This window comes from Tribolium madens, unplaced genomic scaffold, assembly GCF_015345945.1.
Source record: "Tribolium madens isolate multiple individuals breed KSU strain unplaced genomic scaffold, Tmad_KSU_1.1 Scaffold_96;HRSCAF=242;Tcas5.2_LG5, whole genome shotgun sequence".
In the NCBI taxonomy this organism is placed as follows: domain Eukaryota; kingdom Metazoa; phylum Arthropoda; class Insecta; order Coleoptera; family Tenebrionidae; genus Tribolium; species Tribolium madens.
The window spans coordinates 937531-952380 of record NW_025401068.1 but is presented as its reverse complement, the minus strand read 5'-3'; the positions used below and the strand labels follow the sequence as shown (position 1 = coordinate 952380).

The 14850-nt window shown below is 33.5% G+C and overlaps 1 protein-coding gene and 1 long non-coding RNA gene across 3 annotated transcripts; both read left to right on the top strand.

The window, feature by feature from the left end:
- The first annotated feature begins 4908 nt into the window (after positions 1–4908).
- LOC123013993 lies at positions 4909–6604 on the top strand. The gene is made up of 2 exons (XM_044412879.1): positions 4909–5035; positions 5092–6604. The coding sequence occupies exons 1-2, from the start codon at positions 5027–5029 to the stop codon at positions 5776–5778; spliced, it is 696 nt and encodes a 231-aa protein (XP_044268814.1). The 5' UTR covers positions 4909–5026; the 3' UTR covers positions 5779–6604.
- A 9-nt stretch (positions 6605–6613) lies between these two features.
- LOC123013997 lies at positions 6614–8767 on the top strand. Of its 2 annotated transcripts, none has more exons than XR_006413290.1 (3): positions 6614–7160; positions 7236–7455; positions 7508–8767. It is a non-coding gene; the product is annotated as an uncharacterized LOC123013997 (long non-coding RNA). The 2 variants fall into 2 exon arrangements; XR_006413289.1 differs by having other exon boundaries at positions 7215–7455.
- Positions 8768–14850: the final 6083 nt, after the last annotated feature.

The window sequence follows — 14850 nt, the reverse complement described above, 5'->3', positions numbered from 1 at the left end:
ACCATTTGAGTAAATGACTAGAAATTCCATAACACTTTAATTTATTGAGAAGCAATCCTATAGGAACCTTGTCAAATGCTTTACTAAAGTCGAGATATATGACATCAGTGTTTAAACCATTGTCAAAATTGTCTGTCCATGTACTTAAACATGAAAGGAGGTTTGATTCAACTGACCTTCCTTTAACAAAGCCATGCTGAACAGATGGAATAATTGAGTTTGTCATTAAATGAAACTCGAGTTTAACAACGATAATCGATTCCATTACTTTAAGCACAACAGACGGGAGACTAATAGATCGATAATTGTTAACTTCAAGTCTGTTACCTGTCTTAAATATTGGTTTTACATAAGAAATAGTCCAGTCACACGGTAACTTGGCGTCCATAAATGATTTCTGCATAATCAGGGAGAAAGGATAGGAAATGTTTGAACCGCATCTTTTTAGTACTAAGGGAGAAATGTTATCAAAGCCCGGAGAAGAAGTAGTTTTTAAAGTGTTAAGTTTATTTAATATTAATTCCGGTGAAAAGTCGATGTTTGTGAGATTAGTTATTTCTTTCAGAGGTACATTAGGAACAAAAGCTGCGGAAGAGTTTGTGATAGAAGAAAAAGATTGATAAAAATGTTTAGCAAAATAATTGGCAGTCTCGCAATCTGAGGACGTTGGTGTATTGTCTGGTTGAATAAGTTGGGGTATTTTAGGTTCAGTGTTGGTGTTACACCGAATATACTTGAAAAAATTTTGGGATTGCTATTTTTACCAATTTTTTCTTCATAATTTTTTCTAGAAAGTTTGATTTTTTTAGACAATTTGTTTGATAAAGTACGATGCTTATTGTAGTCAAAATCAGAACGCGATCTTTTGTATTTTTGCCACAATTGTGTTTTTGTTTTAATTAACTGCTGTTAGCCATGGTTTTGTAGGGTTTGTTAAAAATGATCTAGCAAAAGTGCTGCGATTTTGCAAGGAAATTAATGTGTTTTTAAAACAAGACCACTTAGCTTCTATAGAGGGGGATGAGAGCACCTCGTCCCAGTTTGTTTCACTTAATAATCTATTAGTCATCAAAATTAATAAACAGTTTTGAGATATAAGTTTTCTTTATGTCTCGATAATTTGATACTAAATATATCGAATTTTAAAACCACGTGATCAGACTTAGCTATTGAAGGAAAGTAGTCCATGTTTACTGTTAAATTAGTATTAGAAACAAATACTAAGTCGAGAATGTTTGGGGTGTCGCCTGGGCGATATCTTGTTGGTTGGGATACAATTTGTTTAGCACGAGTGTCAGAAATAAAATCTCTGAGAGGACCAAACATATCAAAAACCACTGAATTCGTTAAGGACCACTGAAGACATGGAAAATTAAAATCTCCACAAAGCACAATATTGTCAAATTTAGTGAATAGATTAGTCATAAAGCTAAATAAGGAGAGATCGGTTTCAATTGTTGTTCCTGGAGGTCGATAGATACAGCCTACAACTAGAGAAAAATTTTTAGAAGAAATTTTTCGAAAAATTGATTCAAGAAGAGAGAAATCACACGAAATGATGGAGATTGAGAAGCGAGAAAAAATAGAATCCAGTAAATACATACAAGGTGATCCTTTTAGGACCTATATTAGAAACTTTTTAACTTCTAATGCAGATAGAAATTTCAAATTTTGTACACAACCCATTTCAACCAGTCTGAGTTCAACTAAATTATTTTCAAAATGGCTGAACTTCCGGAACTACGAGAAATTGGCGCCAACTTTGAAATTTTAAATGGTAACCAATTGTTTTTATTGCATTTTTGAATTCTCCTCTTCAAACTGAGTAAAATGTACCTAGTTATTAGTACTTATCTGTCATAGTTTTTAACATATGTCAATTTTTTGCTCAAAATTTTCATTTGCAGAGGTTTATTAAAAAAATCACAGCTCTTGAACCGTTTGCAATAAGTAAATAATTTTTCTTGAATTTGATAACCAAAGGTTCGAAGAGTTTCCTAAAATTTCAATTTAAAATTGTCACCTGTCAAATTGCAAAGCTTATATGATTTTTTGAAAATGATATTTAACAAACAGCTATAACTTAGTTTTTTCAAATAAAATGACCCCATCGAGTTTTGGACTGTTTGAAAAGGGTAAACATATCGAACATTTGCATTAATTATTGTATTTTTTCAAAGCCTACGTGATTAACTATAAAAATAAAAACATTAACATCTTTTTTGTGATTATTTCAAAAACTGTAAGAGATAGGTATAGGACATGTTGATAAAAGTCCTTCTACAAATTGATGTAGTTTTGATTGCCGTTGAGAAAATAGTCATTTCATTTGAAAAAACTGAGTTAAAGCTGTTTGTTAATGATCATTTTCAAAAAATCATACTAGCCTTGCAATTTGACAGTCGACAATTTTGAATATTCTAGAAAATTTTTCGAACCTTTGGTTTTCGAAAGCGAAAAAAAATATTAACTTATCGCAAAGGGTTCAAGAGCTGTGATGTTTTGAATGAACCCCTGCAAGTGAAAATTTTGACCAAAAAATTGACATATGTTAAAAACTATGATAGATAAGTACTAACAACTAGGTACATTTTACTTAGTTTAAAGAGGAGAATTCAAAAATGCAATGAAAATAAGTGGGTACCATTTAAAATTTCAAAGTTGGCGCCAATTTCTCGTAGTTCCGGAAGTTCAGCCATTTTGAAAATAATTTAGTTGAACTCAGACTGGTTGATTTGGGTTGTGTACAAAATTTCAAATTCCTATCTGCATTAGAAGTTAAAAAGTTTCTAATGTAGGCCCTAAAAGAATCACCTTGTATATGCAAACTCCACCATCTACACGAAGTTTTCTATCTTTTCTATAAATAGTATACCCAGGAATTTTTATCATTAAATCAGAATGTTTATTTTCAGCCATGTTTCGGTGATGAAAATAGCTGCAGGATGGTAATTTTGCACGAAAGTTAAAAATTCATTGAATTTCAATAATAAGCTACTCATGTTAGTGTATATGCAGGTGCAATTGTTTAGTTTTGAGAGTTTTTTGCCGGAAAAGAGATAATTTGAGGAAGGCCATTTTTGTATTTAATAGTTAAGTTTTGTTCACCATTTTCAGTTCTGTTTTTTAATTCATTGCGCAAATCTTTTAGTTGGTTAAGTTGAGATTTAGTTTTAACATCAGACACTTTTACTTTATTAAATTTGGAGTTTGTTAAACGTTGTTTGTTTTTTAGAGCAAGTTTAACTTTTAAGGGAGAATCAAGTCTAAGACGCACTAAACGTGGAAATTTGCTAGAATGAGAAAGAATACCGATTCGAGAAACGTTGTCAGGTCTTACGACTAGTGAAGTATCCAATATTTCAAGAATATCATTAGCAGTATTTATATCATCATTAAGTGACTGGCTTTCAGGGACGTTGTATAAAATAAGGTTAGATTGTTTCCAAGATCTTTCAATCGACTCTTTAATTAGCTCCTCTTTGTCCAAATTATGATCTTTTTGTTCCAGACTGTTGAGTTTATCGCTAAAAGTAGTCTGAAGGTTATTAATTAACACTTTTAAATCATTAAACGCATCAAAAGTGGTGGTGCATCTATTGCAAATAAGTTTTATATTCGAACTATGAGACTTTGAAATGATTTTGATTTCATCCGGAGACATATCAAGGCAATGGAAGTGGAGAACTAATTTACAACTGTCACATTTGGTGGTAGGTTTTGAACCAGGTGGGTTAAAACAGTGGCAACAGTTTGCCTGCATTTTTGAAGAGTTAACAAGTTGACTTGTATAAAAAGTGCTAAGCAAATTACACTTTTTGCAAAATTTGCAAAACAAGTGGCTACAAATTACTGAGATAACTAATGTGAAGTGATTAAAATGATTATTTTGTTAAGAAATAATTAGGAAAAATTGTAAGAAAATATCAAATTAAAAGTCCAAGTCATTCGCCTCAATTCAATGGGGTACTATACTATAAAAAAAAGTAGGCAAAATTTAGGTTTATATTATTCTTCGTTGTTAAATAGCAATATAACTAAAAATCGATTTTCAATTAAACTGTATTTTTTTAAATAAATGAGATTTAAACAAGTGGTTTTTGATCCACTACATTTAAACGGTATTACAATGCGCGTTTGATGACGTCGGGCCTCCACGTCCAATCAGCAAACGCAGCGCTATTTTGTCTCTCTTACCGACGACTTTCTTCCATCGCATCGCAGACTGGAGCTTGGGTTAGAGCTGTCGGCTTTGGCTGATTTTGCGCGTTCGTCAGGGTCTGCTCACGTCATCACTTGGCACAAACATGGTGTGTTTGAAAGTGTGTTTATTTTGCACCAACTTCAACATTTTTTTTCGCCTTAAATGCACGTTTTCGCAAAAAACAAAAAACACGGTATATTATTTTTTTATCGCCAACCGTCAATAAAGCGAAGCATTACCATAGCGATTTTCGGAAGTAAACAATCACTTTTTTAAATCTTACTGTAAAAAAAAAACTTTACCTTCCGCTAATATCTTACAACATAGCCAGCCATGACTGTTTGACATTAAACAGAAATCGTTTGTTACTGTCACTGTTCCAACTATAAGAGTTTTGTCGCGAATTATTTATCGAAAATAATGGAAGAAGACATTCAGTGCACGCCGTCTGAAATTCAGAAGAAGTCGTTAGAGACCTCTTTCGAAATTCTACCACAAAACTCATTCGAAACATACAATCGCCGGTATGACATATTCATAAAGTGGTGCCAAAAACATGGAGTTAAAAATTATAGCGAAAAGGTTTTACTGGCATATTTTTCCGATTTATCGAAAAAGTATTCCCCTTCTTCGATGTGGTCGTATTATTCTATGGTGAAAGCAACCCTTTTAGCAAAAAATGACATTGACATTAGTAAATATAAAAAACTTACGGCCTTTTTAAAGCAAAAAGGAAGAAATCATGTTCCAAAAAAGTCCAAAACGCTTTCACAAGAAGAAATACTAAAATTTTTACTAAATGCACCGGATGAAATCTACTTGATGATGAAGGTAATTTATGCAAACTTATCAAAACCAATTTGATATGAATGTAGTAATTATTTTAGATTTGTGTTGTGTTTGCTGGGGCTTTACGTAATGAAGAACTTTTGAATTTAAAAGTAAGTGACATAGAGCACAAAGAAACAATTCTGGTTGTTCATATACCTAAAACAAAGACCAACAGACCTCGGTTATTTGTGATCACTCCAGAGTTTGAAGGAAAAGTAAACTCCATAGAATTATTTAACAAATATTTAGCTCTGCGTCCTAAGCAGACGCCCTACGATCGATTTTTCCTAACTTATAGAAATGGCAAATGCACAGTCCAACCAGTTGGAATCCATACTTTTCGAAGTATACCAAGCAAAATTGCCAACTATCTGCATTTACCAGAACCATCTCTTTATACGGGACATTGTCTTCGTCGAACGTCCGCCACACTCTTTGCCAACGCAGGCGGCAGTAAGGAGAATTTAAAACGCCACGGAGGGTGGAAAAGCGACACGATTGCAGAGTCTTATGTTGAAGAATCTGTGCTCTATAAAACGAAAATGGCAAAGACAATTTTAGGTGAAGGTCAAACTGAGAACATAGTTGTTACCAATGATAATTCTGCTCAAAATTTACAAATTAACTTAGATAATAATCCTCAGATATTTTCACTTCAAACTCCTTCGACTTCAGGAATTAATTTTTATAATGCGTCAAGGTGTACATTCACGTTTAATATAACGAATACACCTAATACGTAGGTGGATTTGTTTTGTATTCGCTGTTACTGTTTTTATGTGTTTACTTCCATAATACATAATAATAAAATGTGATAAATTATAATATCTCAATTTTTTTTAATCATAAAATTTTGTGGTTGGCGATAAAATTTTGTATGCACCACATCAGTAAAGTGTCTTTATCGAACTCGTCTGTTACTCACCTCGCTCGCTTCGCTCACTCGGCTCATAATCTCAGACTCGTTCGATAAAGAATCACTTTACTGACTTGGTACATAAATAACTATTTTGTAGATTTAACTTAGACAATAAAAAAAATATAGTATAGTACCCCATTTGTGCGGAGCGCACCGCAGAAACACCAAAGTTATTCTCCTCACCAACCGGCAAGGGCGATAGCAAGAAAGAAAAAAAAAAACAAACTGATAGATAAGAACTTACGGATAGCGCAGGTATAAATCAGCTGTAAAATCTGGAGTATTATAACAAAATCTAAACCAATTATTACTGTGAGGAAAAGAAAAATTTTCTGAACAGGTCAATACCAGGCAAGACCAATTTAACACTTTTATTTGAGAAAAATGAGGAGGAAACAAGAGAGAACCACAATGTGACCCTCACTCGACTCGACTCTCAATAATTGTGTTATTAATTTTTCAAATTTCTGCTCATCTTCATAATCTAGATTTCAGTTATACTTTTGAACGTCGTCTGCGTTGATTGACAGTAATATTTTATTAAACGTGTCAACAATTGTGACATTTAATTTCCTGCAAATTTTCAAATTTCACAAATTACAGTTTCCTTCGAAGCATAACGCGCGCGTCATCTACCGGAATTTACGATTTTGGCCTATTGCCCAGACTTTATTTACTGTCAATCAACGCAGACGACGCTTTTGAATATTGAACCAAGTTCATTAATTAATCCTCGTTTTTGTCTAAAAGTTTTAGGAAAGATTTCGTTTATAATTTCGTAGATATTATTTTTTGTGTTATTAACTACGTTCCAAAATCTATTATGTGGGTCGGAACCATTCCGTGACATTTTACTAGTAATGCTAAGCGGTAAGAGAATTGTCTGGGTTGAGCAGGAAGTTTTTTGTTGGCCTCATAATACGAGAGATTATCTGTAGCCATTAGTTTTTCAATTTCCTTTTGTCTGCTATTTTGTTTGTAGCTCCATGGTCTTTTCCACAAAAAATGCACTTTACCATGTTTTCACAATCAGATCGAGAGTGCTCTTCTCCACATCTTGCGCATCTCGATTTACTTCTGCAATTTGCTTGTGAGTGGCCGTATCATAAGCAATTATGGCATTGTATGACGGGGTCAATGAACAGAAGAGTTCCACGTATTTCGGGATCATTTTTCCCTGGAATGTGATTACAACGGATTCACTGGGTAGGTATTGGACTTCATTGTTAACAATTTGTCTACGGTTCAATCGGCGGGCAGCAATGACCTTCTTTATGGTAGATGTGCACATGACGACATCTTCGATGGGGATATCCTTAGAGCCACTCCGAATTAAACCCTTACATGTGACTAAGGAGGCCGGAACGGAAGCTGTGAATCCAAGATCCTTGAAACAATTATTATCCACAAAATTGTTAGCATGGATGGATTGTTTAATTTCGATGCCTACTTGCTGAGGACCTTTTTTGAGACTCTGATTACACCCTGAATACCTGCAGTGGTGAGGACTTTACCAATTCTTAGTGGATGCTACATTTTCGTGGTTTGTTTAGAGGAGCCATCGTTACCATTTTGAGACGTGTTAGATACCTGGGGTTGTACAATGACCACGAAAGGGCTTTGGTCTGACGTGGAGTAGCGTAGCGTAGCGGTGGCGGTGTCTGTGTGCTATCAGGAGGGGGTGGTCCCCCCTCCCTCGGGGGTAACTGTCATGCAAAGCCTAGGAGATTAAGTGCTTCCACGAGCCAAAATCAAAGGAAATGGGACGATAAAACAAAATAAAGAAGAAGCAAGGACCTATATTGTGAGGTTATGAAGCTCTGTCGGGTTGTCAAAGCAGCTACCAGCGGGAAGGGGGAAGTCTACTTACGCCTTTCACTGTTGGACACTAAATTTTTGATTGTTTCAATCAATTATTTAAAAAATCACTCGCAGAACGGAGAACCACGTGGTCGTTACAAGTTATTGTGACGGGCTTGTTCTTTTTAATGATGTAGACTTAAAGTCTTCAATAATATGTAAAAAGATCAAAAAACTTAAGTCATTGCGCGGTCGAGAACACGGAATTCTCGTTATTCGCTACAATAATAAAACTAGAACGAGCGAGTTTCGCAGAAGACATAAAATCTTAGTACGCTTTTATGTCCCATAAAAGTTAGTATAATCCATTCACGAGGCTGTTGCCGCTAAGCAATATAACGAAGCCGAGGGTGACAGGTACCAGTGCACCCAAAACATTTCGCCCTCGATTTGGGTTGGGTGACGACACTTCTTCATGCGAAAAATATTCTCATACATAATTATTATTAGCCGTAGGATATTAGGTCCATGTATCGTATTTTTATTATTTCATTTTATAAAACGAATATTTGTTAAATATTTTTAAATAAATTTTAAAATTTGAGTCGTTACATTTTTGTTATCACTGATCCGGAATTCTGCTTCTCATTTGAAAGTTTTACCTCACTATCTTCCTCTTACTCCAACAACATACAGTGACACGGAAAAACAAGAATAGACATATTGAGTAGGTACCGAAAACCGTCGATTTTCACAACAAGAGAAACAGGCACGAGCGTTCGGTTTGAAGGTGATTATGAAGATTTACAAGGGCTTTTTTTATGGCTTAGCGGCAACAACAGCGTGAATGGATTATACCCGGTTCGCTCGCATGTCCTTGCCACGTGGCTTAGCGGCAACAACAGCGTGAATGGATTATACCCGGTTCGCTCGCATGTCCTTGCCACGTGCACTGAGGAAGAGATGACGTCACAGATTAGCTTAGAACCAGTTAATCTGTGACGACATTTTATTTGCCTTATAAAAAGGAAGCGCAAATATCGCTAATAAGTCAGTTCCAAATCAGTCGTCAAGTCGAATCAGACTAGTTGTGTCAATTGAAGAAGAAGCTACCAAGACACCCTGTGCCACCATCTGAGACCAGAAGCTGTCAGCCGAAGCAGTCCGATTGTTCAATGGGGTACTATACTATAAAAAAAGAATGGAAAATTTAGGTTTATATTATTCTTCGTTGTTAAATAGCAATATGACTAAAAATCGATTTTCAATAAAGCTGCAATTTTTTAAATAAATGAGATTTAAACAAGTGGCTTTTGATCCACTACATTCAAACGGTATTACAATGCGCGTTTGATGACGTCGGGCCTCCCCGTCCAATCAGCAAACGCAGCTCTATTTTGTCTCATTTACCGACGACTTTCCTGCTCCATCTTCCATTGGAGTTTGGGTTAGAGCTGCCGGCTTTGGCTGATTTTGCGCGTTCGTCAGGGTCTGCTCACGTCATCGCTTGGCGGAAATATGGTGTGTTTGAAAGTGTGTTTATTTTTCACCAACTTCAATTTTTTTTTCGCCTTGAATTCACGCTTTCGCAAAAAACAAAAAACATCGGTATATTATTTTTTTTATGTAGATTTAACTTAGACAATAAAAAATATATAGTATAGAACCTCATTGCATAGTCATGAGCTGTAAGTTTTGATTTATTTTTCCTTGAACTGTTCACGTTGCTCCGATTTACCATGCCGTACCATATTCCGATTTTGTTGTGGAATTTCGAACAAAATGTCAACGGAAGCCGTTATGAAAATTTCCTATTTATTTAAGTCATGTTTTTGCTAAGCTAAAAACGCTTGGGCCGGAATGAACTTGAAATGTAAATGGATGGGTTCACGAATCAAAGCAATGATGACAGAGATTTGGTCTCTGGTTACAATTCACGAACCCCAAGTTAGGTCTAAGGTTTTAGTTTCATTTATCGTTTATTTCTATTTAGATTGTTAAGTGTACAGATGAAAACCAGAGTTGTTATAATATGTATAGATAAGCCTGATACAGAAATTTCAATATTTTTCCAAATTGAATAATAAATACATTTTGCTAGTTTTTCATAATCCCGTTAAAGTCCATAGTTTGTGCAAAATTACTAATTTAATTAATTCTTTTATTGATAAACGTGCCGTTAACACTATTGTTATTTTTGCCAATTTCCGTTAAAATGTTTAATAATATATTAGTGCCTAAGTAGGTCACTCTGTGTTTAGACAATAGTTTTAATTATTTTGTTCACTTAACCTTTATTTATCTTTCTTATTTATCCAAAATTAAGGTAGGTTCAAAAAGTTTTAAAAACTCAATAACCCGCCACATTGTCAAACATTCCGGAATCTCACATCCGTGTGATAAGGTATGAGGTACAATTACATCGCCGTTTCTTAAATTTGCAGTAATTTGAATAACTTGTTGAGATCTTGCGGCAATTGAAAACGTATTGATTTGTTTGGAAGGTAGATTTTGAAAATGTATTCTTAATTTTGCTGATGCAGTTAATAATAGGTTATTAAAATCTAAGGTTGCGTTTAAAAATTCTAAGTTGTCTAGACCAATTGAACCATTAAAAATATTATGGAATTTAAATAAACGAAATTTCATGAATTCCCCAGGTCTTTTAAGTACATCGGGTACTTTCATCCAACCACTATAGCGATGCGCTGAAGTTAAAAATGTGTTAGAAACTATAAACGGATCATATTGAATGAAATATTTGTGAAAAAAATATTTGTTCAGCAACTGCGGGAACAATAAGATTTTGTCGCACCTGTATCAATTAAAAATTTTAAATTATTAAAATTTGGAAGAACAATATATGGCAATTTACTTGTGTGTTCTTCGTTATGATTAAAAGAGACTATGTTTGATTCGAGGCCGAGGTTGTTACCGTAAAATTTGCGGCTTCTTCAAGTTGAAAATTTTGGTCAACTGATTCGTTAAATTGAGAAGAATTGCTGTCATGGCGGTTTAGGAAAACTCTGTCTTGTGCTAATGCTCATAGGTGTGGCAGGTGTTGGTTTAAAATTGGGATTTGGCTTGAAAACATTTTTTTTTTGATTTTGTTCATTGTTGGACGGTCGAAAAGCTTGGATATTGGTAGGAAATCAATGATTTACAACGGGTTTTTATTTAAAGCAATTGGTTGCTACGGAAATCTATGAAATTTATCATTACCATCTCTTGAATTTTGAGAAAAATTATTATTTCCGATTGGTTTCTGATAATATCTAATGTTATTTTCTTCGCTAATGTTAGTCAAAGCAGTTTGCAGGTTGATGGGTCGCATTGGTCGAATCGAGCTACCTAAACGTTCTTTCAATCCAGCTAAAAATGTTTTTAATGCTAACTTGTTGTAAAGTTTTTTCTTAATTTGTATTCCATATTCGTTATTTTCATGAGTTCTAACGTACGAACATAGCAAATTTAACAACAATTGCAATGGTTTTTCGTTATTTTGTTTTAAGAGTACTAGATCGCGGATTAAACAAACTTCGTTACGCTGAACACTGATGAAGTTTCTGATTAAGGTTTCTTTAAGTTCTTGCCAGGTTGTCACGCTTTGAATATTTACAGCAATTACAGCAAATTAACTGGCAATGCTAATTTGTTTGTAATGGCCTTTAAAATGAAGGTATTCAAAAAACTATTCGGATTTGCGTTATCAAAAAATGTATTGATTCTGCAGCTAATATAAATTCGTTTAATTCATTGGGGTTTCCGTCGTTATGTGGTACGCAGGACAAATATTCTGGTTTAAATTGTGCGGGATTCATGATTTGTTCAAAATTAAGGGATTCTAACTCGGATTGGGAATTAACGGATTCTGAGTCGGATTCGGAAGAAGTATTCGGTATTAGAGAAAGATTTCGAACTCACTCTATTACCATGAAAGACTTTACTTCCATTAGGGCCGCCTACGATAGGTGGGTTATTTGACTTCTGGGCTGCCAATCTCGGTCCTGGAGGTTTTTCTTTTTTTTTGACACGGTACCGGATGAACTCTTGATACAGACGATAATTCACGATGAAGTATCTCCCGGTATCCTACTGACCGCGCCAGTTATATTAATCGCGATGATTGACTAGGGATTTTTTTTTAAAGAAAATCATTGGAACTGAAAGAATAACTTTATTCTACGACGATTACAGTAAAAGTGTTGATTTAACTCAAACTAATTCAAATTAAAGAAAAAATGCTGATAATAATAAAATGGAATGCCGGTTCATGGCCTGGAAAACACCGGAAAACACGTGTAGTCTTGTTCTTAGATAGCGTTTCCGAGATGGATGGAATCCGCTGATATGACATAGACGTATTGAAAGTATATTTTTTTATTATTAACATCATTTATTTTGCACATAAAAAATAATTCTATAGCCGCAATTAAAGATTCATTTTGTCACCAATTTTTACATGACAAATCAGATGATATGAATAATAAAATATTGCGTATGATAGTCACATTAAAAAACTTACTTCTTTTTTTTCAAAAAGTAAATATTTAAGTAATAATATTCATTCTTGGCTTTCTTAATAAATGTATTAAATTTTTTTAACACATCCGATGTTGCTGGAAATGCTACCAAATTTAGTTTTTCAAATGGAACACCTATGTTTTTTCCTCCAAACAATAATAATTCACATGAAAAATACTGTAAACCGCTATTTATTACATTTTGAGTAACACAATGCAATCAAAAAACATCTTAAATCTTAGAATTTTATAAGGAAGTTGGTCGCGTAGCCTGATTTTTAATTTTAAAGGAAAGGTATGAATAAAAAAATGCTTGGATACAGTTTAATTGTTGGTTTGACAAATCTAATTTGTCAGTTGATTAGTGAGTTCTTTTATGGAAACTTTTGGATTTTCTTCGACTGATAACAGAACATTCAGATTTCTATTTTCTTGTTCTTCACAATTTTTACACATTTTCAAGAAGCGAATCTATTCGTCTCAGTTGTTTTTCAATTCGACTAAATTTCCAACGATTTGGGTGAACTCTATTTGAGTATTTTTCTGTATAGTGTCTTTCAGCTTCCGCTCTATTTTTATTGCACTCAAAAAACACTTCAAGCTGATCTACCAATTCGTCGTAATTAATATCATCCATTATTAAAGATCAAAATAGGCTTTGTCAAAGTAACAATTATACGGTATCCAAGCATATTGCTTTTTGCATGAATACCTTCACAAGTAAAATCCTCCCACGTTGCAAAATTTGCAATAAAATTCAAAAATTTTAATTGTTTTCTGAGTGCATTTTGTCAAGTAAAATGTAATAAATAGAGGTTTACCGTATTTTTCATGCCAATTATTATTGTTTCGAGCAAAAAAACATAGGTGTTTTATTTGAAAAACTAAATCTAGTAGCATTTCCGGCTACACCGGATAACGAGGAATGAATAGTATTATTTGAAAATTTAGTTTTTGAAAAAAAAGGAAGTTTAGGTGTTATCGCCCGGTGCTACTTGGACCGAACACCCTGTATAATAAAAGTGCATTTTTGCATGCATACCAATATGACGAAAAAATTCCCTTTAAAATTCTAATGATTTTACTTATATTGTTTTGTTTACACAAATTGGAAGCATTTGTAACCTTACCTGTTTAATCTCAGTTTTAAAAACCATTAGTTAAAAGGTATTTAAGGTATAGAAAAGTAATAATTTTTGTATGACAAAAAAATTGGACTTTTTAATTACTTATCCCTTGACAGGTTAAATTAATTATATTCATTTCAGAACACTCGTAAAATATTTAGAAGGTATACAAAAATAGTGTTAACAATTGAAATTATACAGGGTGTTTATGGTCTTGAGGTTGAAATTCAAATGAGATGATATTCACGGTAGAAGAAAACTAATACGCTATATAAAACAAAAATTCACGTTGTTAAAGGAAATTATTCATTTTACACTATTTGTTTGAGAACTGCTGCTTCGGCTGCAACAATGGTCATTAGTATCATTACCTTGTGTTTCACCGTAAATCACGACAACCAATTTATTATTTTAATATTTTGCCAGACATGTTTATAAAATTTGATAAAAATTAAGAAAAACGAATCAAACCTATTGGAAACGATTCGCTGAAAGAGATTAAACAGAAGATCTTCGAATTTTGATAAAAACTAAAGCAAAATCAAATCAAATGATGATAGTGGCAAAACTATAAAGTGACTTTTCTATTTCATTGTCATGGATGCGATTTTTTATCTGTTGCAACAATACAATTTTATCTGAACAAGGAAATAATTCCAGTAACCCTCAAATCGTGTACCAATATTTTGAAGTTAAATAACATTCTTGATAATAACAATTGTGTGAATTTTTTTTCTCGGTTACAGTATTTCTGTACTCTCCTATTACTACGTCAATTTTCAACTCCAAGACTGTAAACACCCTGTATTTCTATACTCGTATAAAACCTTTTCAAAACATTTGGTTAATTTTATTTGTGAGATACTTAGCTAAAAAAGTAAAAAAGAAAGAGTTATAAAAAAATTCTTTTGCGCTCAGTACAGAAAACATTACATTTATAAGAATTGTACATAATTTGTCAAATACGGGTAAAATGATAAAAACAAATGATAAAAAATGATGAAAACGACATTTATTATCGTCTATGTTATATATACATTTTTATAGTCTATCTAGAACGTTCCAGTTTTCGTAAAAAGCCCTTACCCATAACGGATATACCTATTTAAAAATGTAATATTTCTTTAGTCTTTAATCATACGTAGATAACAAAAATCCAGAAAGGTGTAAAATGGATGATAGCAGTCTCAGTTAAAATAGATATGTTTGTTATAGATTTGTTAGAAATGATTATTTAGTGGCACCTTCCCGTTATATTCCGCAAACAAAGAAACGGTCCTTAACACCTGACTTCTTCTTTTATCGTATCTTTTTACCTGCTTCGAGGTAAAAGTCGAAAAGGTTACGTAAATCTACAGGTTGTTGGTAAAGCCAGGTACACCCGGGGAAAAAACTATTCACCAGTCTAACTTGGCGCTCACGCTGCGCTTTGTTGCAATAGTGTTT